We start from the raw sequence: 12,628 nt of genomic DNA on the forward strand, positions 1-12,628 counted from the left end.
CACCGAAATTCTGAAACAGAAAAATAGCGCAGAAGCTTACGGGAGCATCTTCTGCTTTTTTCCCACAATATAATTCAGAGGTAAGATCAAATTTACCTTCAAACTGCTAACTGAAGACAACACTGACCCCAGAATTAACACCCCCCACTTCCTTTCAAATTCTGTAATAATTCAAAACTATGCAACTCACCTATCGTGCTCTTTATCCACCAGATGATACCTGGCTCTGAAGGCAACCAGGTGCGCGTAATATGCTGGTGCAGGGATGGAAACAGAACGAGTACAACGTACGTATGTATGACACAGCTGATAGGTAAGAATCTGCAGTTCATCTGAAGAGAAACGATTGTCATCCCAGAGGACATGGTAATGAGAAGGTCTGCTTGTTCCCTGAAGGCAGATCACACAGGACATCAGCATTTCAAAAATACGCCTTGAAATTTCCCACCCCCCCACCCCCCCCGCAAATGAATTGCAGTATAACCAGCCACTGCCTCAAAACCCACGTGTGAACAATTCTACATACTTCAGCAAATTATTCCTTTAAAAAAGGCAAACGCCCTCCTGTCTCGCTCCCCATATAAGTAATCTGTTTTCACTTTTGGTTAGCTTACATTTTCTAGAATTTCATCCCTGTTACTGAAATTAAATTATCTTCTTGAAATGCACTTTCATCTTGTGAAACTTAAGATCTGACAAAAAGCCATCACATAAAGTAACTTTAGGTAAAACATTAAGAGCTAACAGCAATCTAACTCATGCCCCTGTTGAGTATGCTTTTTTCGAGGACTATTACATTTTGACTTTCAGTACTGTTGTTTAATAGCTTCTATTCCTGACTTGGAAGAAGAAATCAAAGGAACTGCGAAACCACAACGGGGCTATCTAAATGTGATCCGTTGCTTCCTAGGAACTGGATGCACATTTCTAGAGAACTCGATGCAAGAGGCAGCTGTATAAAATAGTCCAACCACCTCGCTACTATTCAAAGTGGTACACAGACAGGAGGGAAGCACAATAAATTAAATGCACAGGGTGGGCTTCCTAACTGTTTATTATTTCTTTTAGATTTTAACGATGACAGAAGAGCACTGTCGATGGCATGAAAAGCTGAAATACAGAGATGGAAGTTGTACCATTTGTCTCCTGTGCAAAGAACGCAACAGGAAATATCAACAGCCAGCGTTACCTTTGCGAGTTACCATCCCACACAAAATTCTGTACCTGAATACCAGCGTGACTGCAGAGGTAAAAGTCAAACTCTGATGGATGGGTGATTTTTGTGTCCACTGTGGTACCAGCAGGAATGTTTCCGCTTTTTCCAACCTGTGTGAAAAGAAAATGCAAATATAGCAAGGCACACCAAGTATTTTCTTCTCAGCTGTATAGTAAGGAAAAAACAAAAGGGAAAAAAATCTGTAAAAAGCAGAAAGTCGAAAAAGAGTGAGCAAAACTGAACTTTCGTTCAACTGAAAATCTGGAGTGTCTCTACTACAGAAGGGGGAAATAAAAAGAAAAGATGAGCTGCGAAATCTTCTTAGAAGTTACCTACAAAGACTTGCTAATTAACATAAAAGAATTTCCTCTTAACTAATTTGTCAAATTCTTTTCATCTTCCCATTCCAGGACAGGTTATTCCTCTGCACTTCTTGGTTATACAACTATGGATTGTCCTCTTTCAGGTAAGACAGGCCTCTTCTTCCCTCAAAAACACTTTCCCTCAAAGCAGAACTTAAAAATACTCTTTAAGACAATTTGGCAACTATAATCATAGCATCTCATCAATAAAAGAACCACCTGCGTGTCAGCATTAAAAGTTATCAATTACTGTCCTGAAGCCTTGCGGGCTTCAAGTGCTCATGCAGAGAAGCCTGACAGAAGGAAAAAGAACGTGAAACCCCATCTGTGAGCAGAGGTTTGCCATTGTGAACGCTTAATTTACAGCAATGACTCCATCCTAGCAGACTTGGGGAGTCTCCTCTCATGCAGAAAGGTGGAATCAAGTATTTCTACATGTACTTCACATAGATACAATAGTGACTATGAAACACTTCTAAAAATCTGAGATGTTCAGTACTACAAACACACGCTACAAATGTTGTGACACTTGATATGCCCAAACTGAACTCCACGTGCCTAAGACATTAGACACCCAAGATCCCTTAGAAGTAGCATTAATGGAAAAGAAAGTATTCTCAAAGTTTAGGGTTCACCTTACCCAACAATTTCAGTGTCTACACCTCAGCTAGTAACCCAAGAGTCACTCTGTAGTCAATGGCAACCGAACCAGTGAATTTACTAGTTCTAGAATCAGATGGAACATGCCTTTAAAGTGTGTTGGGAATGCTAAACAGATCACCATTTACAACAAAGAGTGCCAGAGGTAACTTCCAGACACTGACATTATAAGCCCTACACTACTCAGATGAGCCTCAACCCTCGAGGATCTTGAGACAGTAAAGAAAAAAAAAATGAAAAGAAAGCTGAAAGCATTGATGAACTTAAAAACGGATGGGCACACTTGTTGAACGGCACATCCTGCCGATGTTTCGTAAAAGCTTCTTACCCATTTATTATATGGGACAGAAAATGAAGGTTTACCTTTCCAGGTAGAAAGATCTCACCCGCTATGTTATGTAGTTCTACAAACAAGTCTCTTGCTGCTTAAATAAGCAGTAATAGGTAACCTGGCTGCCTGCTAGATACTGGCCGGTCACATACCCGTTCATTTTTATCAGTACAGAAGAGTCTGGTGTGATGCCTTTTCTGCACAACTATAAATGTAATTCCAGGCTGGTAATCCTTTTCTAGTTTAATGCATGCTTCTCTGATAGCCAACAATTCATGATGGAGAACCTGAATCATAAACATAAAAGATACATGATAAATATGAAAGATAGCTATCTTACTAATAACTCTTATTTATCTACGAATTACTCTTATTTATCATGTTACTTCTTGCATTGTCACTCAGAGTAATGAGATGTCAAAGCATGCAGGATCAAACCTTAATTTCTTCACTTAATGAGAACAAATTAGATCACCAGTTTTCTGAGCCAGGCGAGAGCTGGTTCCATATTTGTTCAGCTCCAAGCATGAGGCTTGGACTAATAAGCTGTATGTCAAAATCTTTTTAACTGCCAAATACAAATGAACATTTAATAAGGTTGAATATAAACCAGCCTAATTATTTTTCAGGCTAGTACAAGGGATAAAATCCAGAATTGCTCAACTGCATGCTCCTTCCCAGCTCTGTGAAGTTTCACGCAGGACTACAGGCATCCATAAAAAGAAGAGAAAGGGAAGTGCAATAAAACAAAAAGCAATGGATTTGGGATTTGGGTTAATTATGAATTCAAAGTTTAGTGAAAAACAGTGATAAATGCAAAAAAGAAATTCGTACAAAGATAATATTATTAATTCAAGTTTACTAAGTGACATTATTCCCTGCCCCTTGGATTTTGAGAAGCTGACTAAATTCTGTTATCTTTTAATTTACGTATAAGATACTGGAAAGGAAAGCATATGTAAATATCTTTAAAATATATAGGAAACTATTTCATGAAATATGATACTTGTAAGTAAACAAAATAAATACACAAAGTATTTGCTGAATTTTATCGGAATGAATTAGAAGTGACAGCGTGAAAATACTGCATTTATTAATCCTGGTTAAAAAGTAAGAAAAATTAGCTTACGCTTAGTTTTTCTTTACTGTCCAAGTTCAGTTTACAGTTAGGGGTTACAGTTTGACTAATACACCTTTAACAGGTCACAGATGTTTAACATAGCTCGAGTGCTAAACCTATACTTTATCATTTATAATTTTGCAAAGGGAAGTATTTTAAAGTGGAAAAGTATTAAAATAAAGCTGAAAACACTTTCCCTGCTCTGCTTGGTTAGAATCCAACAAATTTATTAAGGCTGTACTTCTTTTTGTAACTCCAACTACATAACACTACATTACTACCAGAAAACCACTTTATCAAAATATTTCACAAAAAGAAAAATATAACCTGTTGAAATTGCCCCTCAGAAACACCATCTCTGTAGAAGATAATACGAGTTGGTTTAAATCTAGTTGATTTGTAGAACTGAATAAGCAACTCCCTGACCATGGCGGCCAAATCTTGGATGATTTCTTGGCGGTGCTGCTGGACCCGAACAGTGGCACAGTATCGATTAGGATGAGCATCCATGCTTCCTACAACCTGTTGAAAAAATGCTCAGTATCAAACCAAACTGAGAAACACTTTATTAAAGATATTTCATGAAGATAACTGCACTACCTTTTTAACAGTACCTTGTAAACTAAGCGGTTGACCTAGCAAAGATGTAGTCAAAATCATAATATGCTTAGAAAGAGCTTTCAGTTTAGTCTGCGTGTGGTAACATATCTTGTTGAAACGGGAAGCTTATTTTAAATCTAGAAGACTAATTTCCTATTTGCACCTACATACAGTTAAAAACCCCCAAATATGCTTCCAGAGCATGGACGTGAAACCATCGATTTAGTTTGGACTGCAGCAATTTGAACTCCTGAAGACAGAGTCCCCTTCTGGGACAATGTGGATGAATCTCTAAAACTCAGATGGTGAGGCACCACAGAAATATCCACACCAAACAGACACCGCTCGCCAAGGGAAGGGATTTTTGTATTTATGAAATATTCATATATTGTAAAAAGTTACTATTCATATATTGAAAAAAAAATAAAAATTTGTTAAAGTAGTGCGGGACTCAAAAAAACAAACAATCAAAAAAGATTCCAAATTCCCTATGTCAGCAATCACAGCTAAGCACATCTCCACATGCTTTTCCCTGGCCATATATGTGTAACTTCTTAAAACAGTTACTTGTTCATTTAACACCACAGGCTAAGATGCTGCACATACTGTCACCGAAGATCTTCATTATTAAATAAGCCAGAGCAAACATTACAGGCGCTTGACATAATCAAAGGCCGTTTCCTGTATTTAAGGAGCACATTTTCAAGCGATTACTGCACATTTTGTGTTATCAGGAAGCCTGAATTCCCCAAAACCACAACTGAGCCAGCTTAGTTCCCCATCAGTAATGGATAAATTCTTAACATTTTAACTGCTGAAAAAGCAGATTTAAACATGCACCACCTTATTACAGGTTGCTGTTAAATATCAGCTAATGGAAAAGCTCCTCTGTGTATTAGCAGTTCAGGTATTTTACAAGCCAATACACACTTTTAAGTAATTAGTATCAGAGCAAGCTCTCCAAAGTTTCATGAGATACTTGCAAAAAAATCTTTTATACTACTATGATTAGGCAATCTGAAAAAATGAACCGCAAAAGAAGTGAAAGTAATAAAATGCATTACAGCTGAGCAGCAGGAGAGAGCAGGGGTTAAAGATCATTCCACAATTTACTCACTGCGGCAATAGAAGGCTTTTTTCCATCTCCAGCTGGTGGATGGGTTACATCTGCTCCAAGGAATATGACAGGCTGTTGAAATACTGGCGGTCTGATAAAGAGAAATCAAATTTGTAAAAGCAGCAAAACTTATGCTTAATAAAGCACACTAACTCAAGCAAATAGCACTCTATACTCTTCAAGGGAATTAGTCAACTATTTGCACTTGATCAGAGTTGGTCACTTGTATTGTGACAGTAATTAGAAGTCCAGATAAGTATTTAGTGTGAGAATCCTTAATATATTTTTAAAGCATGGCTAGTTGTTGTTTAACATTAAAAATGAGGAAAAAATTTCCTTTGTAACTTGGAGAATTGCAGCCTTTATTAATTAGACCACAGAAAGGAGTAGAAGTTGATTCCTTAGCATCAAATAACATTGATGATAAAATTAAGTAACGGTGCACATATACAGATGCTATGGTTTTGTTTCATTCCCACCCCTTCAACCAACAGAAGATATCAAAAGATTTCTATTTTAACTGCTAAAACCTGCACTTTTCCAGAATGTCTAGGTGTTGTGTGTAGTTGTGCCATTTTCCTCCTCCCTCTACTGAACTCCATGTTCATCAATGCATAGTTTAATGGTATAATGAGCAGAATTCAACTTTCTGGCCACATTATTTGTCAACACGTGCCATTTAACATTTAACAGAGTACTTATGTTTAGGAATACATAAAGCATGGAACTATTTATATGGGGTGCGCGTGTGTGTGTTTCTGTTTTGTTTCCACAGCAGTATCTCTTAACTCCTTTTTGAAAAACTAAAACAAACCAACCCGCTGTGCCTTTGAAACGCATGCTCTGCAATATGGTGATTTTTAATTGCTTTAATAGGATCTCCAACAAGCACATTACCCAGGCTGAGTATATTTAGTTCAATAAACAAAATTTAACAAGATACACAAAATATATATGCTTTCTGATAATGTGTTCTTTTTTTTCCCCTCCCTAAGTACTTGTTGTTGGATTACTTTTCAGCAGCTGCCTTCCGACTAGCCTAAATATGCCAAAGTGAAAACGTGCTTATCTGTGCAAAACAGAATGTTGACTTCTTTGAAACAGGCTCCCAAGAACGATGTAGAAAGTTGTTCCCTGAGCTCCCTCTATAACTTGAAATACAATGATTGTAAAAATGCCATCTTTTTACTAACATAGAAACCTAGCTGTTCATTTTGACTAAAGAAACTTGATATATATATTTATGCTAGCCTTCTCTATTCTGCACTGGTAAGTCAGAACAAGCTGTATCTTGTTCATTCTTCCATTAGAATTTCTTATTGCTTATTTTTTCAATAAAACTGATTAGAAGTTTCAATTGAAGAACATTTGTTTTGAGATGACACACAAACCAAATGTAGTCTTTAACAGCATGGTCCCTCCTTTTTAACAAATAAGCAAGACATTTCTTTCACTCCCACTCAACTATATGCAGAACTTCAGTGACATGTCAGATACAGAATTAAATAGCATCAAAGCAACTTCACAGAACATAGTCACAGTATGACTAAAACTTATCAATGTAATCCAAATAAGAAATTGCAAGATAAACTGGACCTGGAAACCAATCAGTACTTTTCTGCTCCCAGCTTTTGGATTTTTAAATGTCTATGTAAATTAAGACATACAACAAAATGAAGGATCTTGACCACAAGGAAAAGGCACTACTATTCAAGACTGTCTAAATTTGTTTCTGAAAACTCAAGGCAAATAAAATACTATAAATTTTTCATTCAAATGAAAGCTGCTATCTTCAATGGTCAGATTTCAAAATGGAACAAGGGCTCTTCTCCAGTCTTTGTAACCTAACTTTTGCAGGACAACTTATTAGAAGCCGAACAACAGGTTCATCAGAAGAGTCACTTAAAACTATGGTGCTACGACTACAGATAAAAGCACACAGTTATCTTAATATGACGCACGTTCTCTTTACAATACAATACCCTCTTCATCTCTGAAAGACAGCTTACCTTCCCTGTGGCAGTAAAATATTATTTACACCTCCTAATTTGACATTTATTTTTAAGCAAAGGTTAGACAGAGTTTGCGGTGTTGTTCTTTGCACGTTTTTCATCTGAACACACTGCGTAGCCATTCCCAGCACAGTGTCACCAACACGCTTCACCTCCGCTGCAAAACAGAGAAAAAAACCCCAAAATATTTGCATATTGCAAATCAAACAACATAGGAGACATTAATTCAGTGACAATTAATTACATCTAGAGTTTTAAGAAACAAGAAAAAACCTAATCCCCAGACTCAACCCCAGCCTTCAGTAAACCTCCTCCCACTTCCATACTGCTTCATCTGCCAACAGCGCAGTGACTGGGTCCTAAATATAACTAAAGGCACTGTTGCTTCTTTTAACCAAGAATACTTTTTTTTTTTTTTTGTGAAATTACACGAATTTTATAATGACAGTGTAATTTATAATGACATAATCAGCATGGAAGAACCTTTGGCTAATAAAGTAGGTAACATGAAAAGCATTAGGATGATGAGCACTTCTTTCATTATTGAACACTGAACTAGTACTGCAAACTTAATAGTAATGTGCTGAGTAATATTCAGCCAACCACTTTTATCAGTTCATCAGTGCAAGTTCACCACTTGCATAAGTGGCTAGTTTAGCAAAGGACAGCCCATAAAAACTCCAGAAGAAACTCAGCAAGAACTGTACTATTCAAAAGGTTAGAACAAATCTTATTGGTACCAACAAAATCGAGACTTAAAGGCTTTAGGAGAGCTATACTCTTACACTCAGGAAAAGAAGAAATTTAGGCTCCAAGGCAGGCTCAGAGAACAGCGCACACACCCCCCCCCCCCCCCCCCCCCTTCTCCTTTGGCAACAAGAAAGGGAAAGAGGCTTTTTGAGGAGAAGGGTGAGAAGACAAGACAAGATGTGGTAAAGGAAGTGCAAGACTATGGAAGAGCACAGGGAGAAAATTAAGAGATGATTAGAGGGGGCAGAAAGAACTATAATTAAAGATCATGACAAGGAAAGCAGATGAGAGTGGTTCCACATCCTCTCAGTGGTTAAGTAAAGAGTCTCTTTTAATGCCAAGCAGCAGAAGTGAAAATGTCATTTTGCACTGAATTTCTATTGAACAACTTAAGAGATGAGCCACTTTCTTTGCAAGGCTGAATTCAAGGGGATTTTATTAAGGTTCCTTTTTAAATCTCTTTTTATCTTACATGAGATAATCTTGAGAAAAGAAAGGTAGGAAATTACTTTCTGCTTTATTAAATTGGTAAGGGTGGGGAATGGGATGGGATAAAACAAATCTGCAGCTGTTTGGTAGATCTGAGCCATTAGAGAAGAGCCAGTCCATGAAGCTATGGGAGAAAAATAGCGGATGGTACTGCAACTAGGCAAGGGAAGTGAATAAAGGGGAAAGGCAGGATAAGAAAATGAGCAGTCTTGCCTATAGGAAGGGCTAATTAAAACTAAAATGCATGGTTTATCTGAAACATTTAAAAGCTATGTTTATGTGCTATGTAAAATGCCCTAAATGTCAATCTCTTTCAAAAAAACAGTTTAACTTGCTGAGTTTTCACCTTCCATGCATCTGTCTCCTCACAACCCCAGACTCAAACTGAAAGAATAGGCAAAAAAATCAATTGGTGGAAATCTCCTTCACTAAACTTTCTTTGCCAAAGGTGATGACGTAAGCAACGATGTTCTAAAAGCTGCACAGTTCTTGAGGGCATTACTTCTTCAAATCACTTGGTATGCTTCACACACAAGTTATAGTAATTATATTTTAATCCACTGCGTAACAATTTCATCAAAGCCACAAAGGCCCTGGTTTAGCTTTCTCACTCACAAACTGCATCTCAAATGCAACTAACAGCAAGAATGTGGCAAAGCAAATGAAAAGCACAGACAAAAATAATTAAAAGAATTAAGGTCTTAATATAAAACATCATGCAGCACAAGAACAAGAATAAAATTAATTTACAGCCCATTCCCTAAATGGAATTTATATAGTTAAACCAGAAAGAAACTTCTCTCATTCAGCTACTTCACAAAAAAATACATGAAGTTGTGACTGAAACACACGCTCATGATTTGCACTTACTGACCATAGACTGGTGTTTTTCCTGGCAAAATTACTACAACGAGCTGCAGCCCAGTGTAAGTGTTCTTGAGATGTCTGAACATGGGCTCCACACTGTCGGCTCCCTGCGCGTATTTACAGAAGCACGGCTGCCCCTGGATTGGCATTCCTGCATCTCTGGAAATCTTCCTCAGTTGCTCTGTAAAGGACCTAAGGGACATAAATAAATAGATTAGTTTCTTAGGTAGCAAACCCCATCTTGCTTGTTCTTATTTTTAATGGAACAATTCTGTTAAGCCTGTAGAGTTGCGCTGTCCAAAAACCTGGGAATTTACCCCACGCACATCTTTAATTGACTATGCCTATGTAGTCACTGAAGGAAAGACAGGGGAGGAAATACACAGCATAAGTAACACCATTAATAAAAGCTTAATTTCCAAAGCAAATTCCACCTTATTTGATCTTTCTACTGCACATACAGTATAAGCTACTTTTTGAAAAAAAAAACAAACCACAATGATGATATTTTGGATAGCCTGCTCTTCTATAGTACAAACTTCCGTCTGGTACTTACCACTACAGAAATGGCTGGAGTTCCTTCTTTTTCTTGGTAAGAAAAACATCCACCAGAAGTTACCAAGAATTGTGTCTCCATGAACTGATCAAATGTCAACAATAATGCACAAGAAAACCTTGCTAGATCTCAGAGAAAAGGTCTATTCTGGAGGTGAACACAAACCTTCATAAGGATGATGTCAATAAGTCACCCTTTGATGGAACCAGTCAGAAACCTGATTTTGTCAAGAGGCTTTTACCAGTGAAGACTGCCCCCGGCCCCGTGCTTGCAGCTGTGTTGCAGCCTGCCTCCTTCTCTGGGCTCTAGTTGACACGGTAGCGCTTGGCCATCTTTCCTTTTGCAGGGACACCAAAAGGACAGCGTGCCTGCTACAAGCAAGACAATCAGAAGTACTCCAGTGTAGATGCCTAGGGCTCTCTAGAGTATAACCAGCCTGGAAAGCATCTTCAATGTCATGGCTTCTCCAGGTCAGATGCCTGCAGTCAGTGGTGCCCGAGTAGTCTGTAAGTCCCATCCCCACAAAACAAAGACAAGATGAGCAAGTAGTGAGGTGTCACAACGCAGACCAAACAGAGTACTTGGCGCCAAAGGACTAGCATCCATGCTCTATGTTTCTGGGATTTCTCATCAGAGTGGCTTGTCTGCTGCCGTGGGCTGAGCATCCTTTAGTGGCTGAAGCACATCCTCGAGCCCAATTTTGTCAAAAAAAAAAAAAAAAAAAAAAAAAAAATCCATACTGTACACTCAGACTGCTCCTTGATGCAGAACATGGTAAGGCAATTGGTGACTATAAGGAGAATGACATCAAATACACACTCCTCATCCAAACTAAAACACTAGTGCAGACATACCTAGAAATGTCCTTTGGCTCTTGGCTTAATGACCGCCACAGTAAACATGACCCCTGGCAGCAACGCCTAAGTGACATAAATGCTGATAAAGAGCCCCTTTTATTATTTTGGAGTGGATGCCCCCATAGGTGTCTAAAAAGTTGCTCGTCTTAACCACAGGGTGAGAGATGATACAGTCTTACCCACTTGAGAGGGTGTGAAGATTTAGTTTCTTCCAAACCCATTGTTAACTTTAATGAATCATAACAGTCTATGAGCTTCAGCCCCGCAGCATGTGGCTTCTTGCAGAAATAGGTACATTAAGCGTCTTCCCTGGCAAAACAGGCACTCACCACTAAGCAGAAAGAGTCAGCGGCAGAATATGCAAGTCTAAAACAGCACAGGTTTTGAGCCTTTAGAAGTCCATCTGCAAGTATGGTGTCCAAGAGGAAAGGTTCTCTCCCTGTTCCTGAGAGGTAAACCAGGATGGTTTTGAAGACTTTCAGGGATTTTGAAGGTGTTTACTCTGACAGATCTACAGCAGCAGAGTTCCAACTTGCTCAACAAGATGTAACAAGAGGCAACAAGATGCAGCTGGATGCAGTCATATTCCTAGTATGAAGGAATGTCCTTTCACAGTGAGGACAAACTCCATCTAAACCAACAAATAATTTTATTTTGGCTTATTATGTTGAAGACTTCTGTCTCTCTCTCAAAACTAACTTCTATGCGGCATCTCCACTAGAAGCAACAGCGTGGAAGGGAGAATTCTCTGGCAGTTTAGTTCCTGTTACGTACCTGGAGAGAACAAGTCCCTAGCCTTACACAATAGGAAGAAAAGTAAAAGGTAAGATTCCCACTGTTTACTCACCACTTGTTAGGGGAAAATTCCCAAGATATTTGGCAAATCATCTAAAGGAACACTGTTATGGCAATAGTATTGTTATGAACAATCACTGTCTTGCGTTCACCTTACAAAGAGCCGTTGAGTCACCTGCTAGTCACCTCTAAGAGCTGCAGCACTTGCCCATGCATGAAGAGAAAGCAACTGCTTGCAAAAAAAGGAATCAGACAATCCATCTACGGAGTCACGCACTTTCCCTGATCTAAGAATAGCAGATGTCACTTCTAACAATAATCTTTCAACAATCATGTTCCATCCAAAGACAGAGAAACCAGATTTGACTTGGAATATTTGAATCAATCTTTCAACAAAACTAGTCCTACTCATCTTGTAAATACAGCAACTTGCACGTAAGAGTAACCTTGTTAGTAGACAGAAGTTGGATTCCTTTTCAAAATTTTCCTTTTAAATAGGTTCTGCATGAATAAATCTATTCCATATAACCAGGAAAAGAACTTAAGACAACATACATGTTAGCTTTCACTCCTGACAAATACTTAATGATAAATACTCATTATGACATCATTTCAGTCATCTTAAACTTTGTCCTAAGACCTCACTGGTCAGAAACCTGCCATATAACACAAATTGCTTTTGGTAAGTCTGACTTAGAGGATTTCATGATGCTGGCACTGAAATCGTATCGGCATCATTCAAAACACAAAGACTCAGAACTCCAAAAGCACTGTCAAAGTTGTACTATCATATGTTAAACAACTTAAAATATAATTTCACTTATTTAGAATACATATTTTTGTTGTCATACTAATATTCATAAATAATAAAATCACCATCTGATGAAACACACTTA

General features: G+C 38.1%; 1 protein-coding gene across 3 annotated transcripts in view; it reads right to left on the reverse strand.

Moving 5' to 3' along the window:
* The window catches only part of AGO2 (argonaute RISC catalytic component 2), a 64,965-nt gene that overhangs the window by 13,487 nt on the left and 38,850 nt on the right, over nucleotides 1-12,628 (reverse strand). For all 3 annotated transcript variants that reach the window (XM_056331012.1, XM_056331011.1, XM_056331013.1), the window contains 7 exons: nucleotides 9,532-9,716; nucleotides 7,416-7,575; nucleotides 5,407-5,497; nucleotides 4,017-4,211; nucleotides 2,722-2,856; nucleotides 1,225-1,326; nucleotides 191-390 (listed from right to left, as the gene is read on the reverse strand). In XM_056331012.1, the coding sequence (XP_056186987.1) occupies nucleotides 191-390; nucleotides 1,225-1,326; nucleotides 2,722-2,856; nucleotides 4,017-4,211; nucleotides 5,407-5,497; nucleotides 7,416-7,575; nucleotides 9,532-9,716 (1,068 nt within the window). The remainder of the gene's footprint in view (nucleotides 1-190; nucleotides 391-1,224; nucleotides 1,327-2,721; nucleotides 2,857-4,016; nucleotides 4,212-5,406; nucleotides 5,498-7,415; nucleotides 7,576-9,531; nucleotides 9,717-12,628) is intronic.

Source organism: Falco biarmicus, chromosome 3 (genome assembly GCF_023638135.1).
Source record: "Falco biarmicus isolate bFalBia1 chromosome 3, bFalBia1.pri, whole genome shotgun sequence".
In the NCBI taxonomy this organism is placed as follows: domain Eukaryota; kingdom Metazoa; phylum Chordata; class Aves; order Falconiformes; family Falconidae; genus Falco; species Falco biarmicus.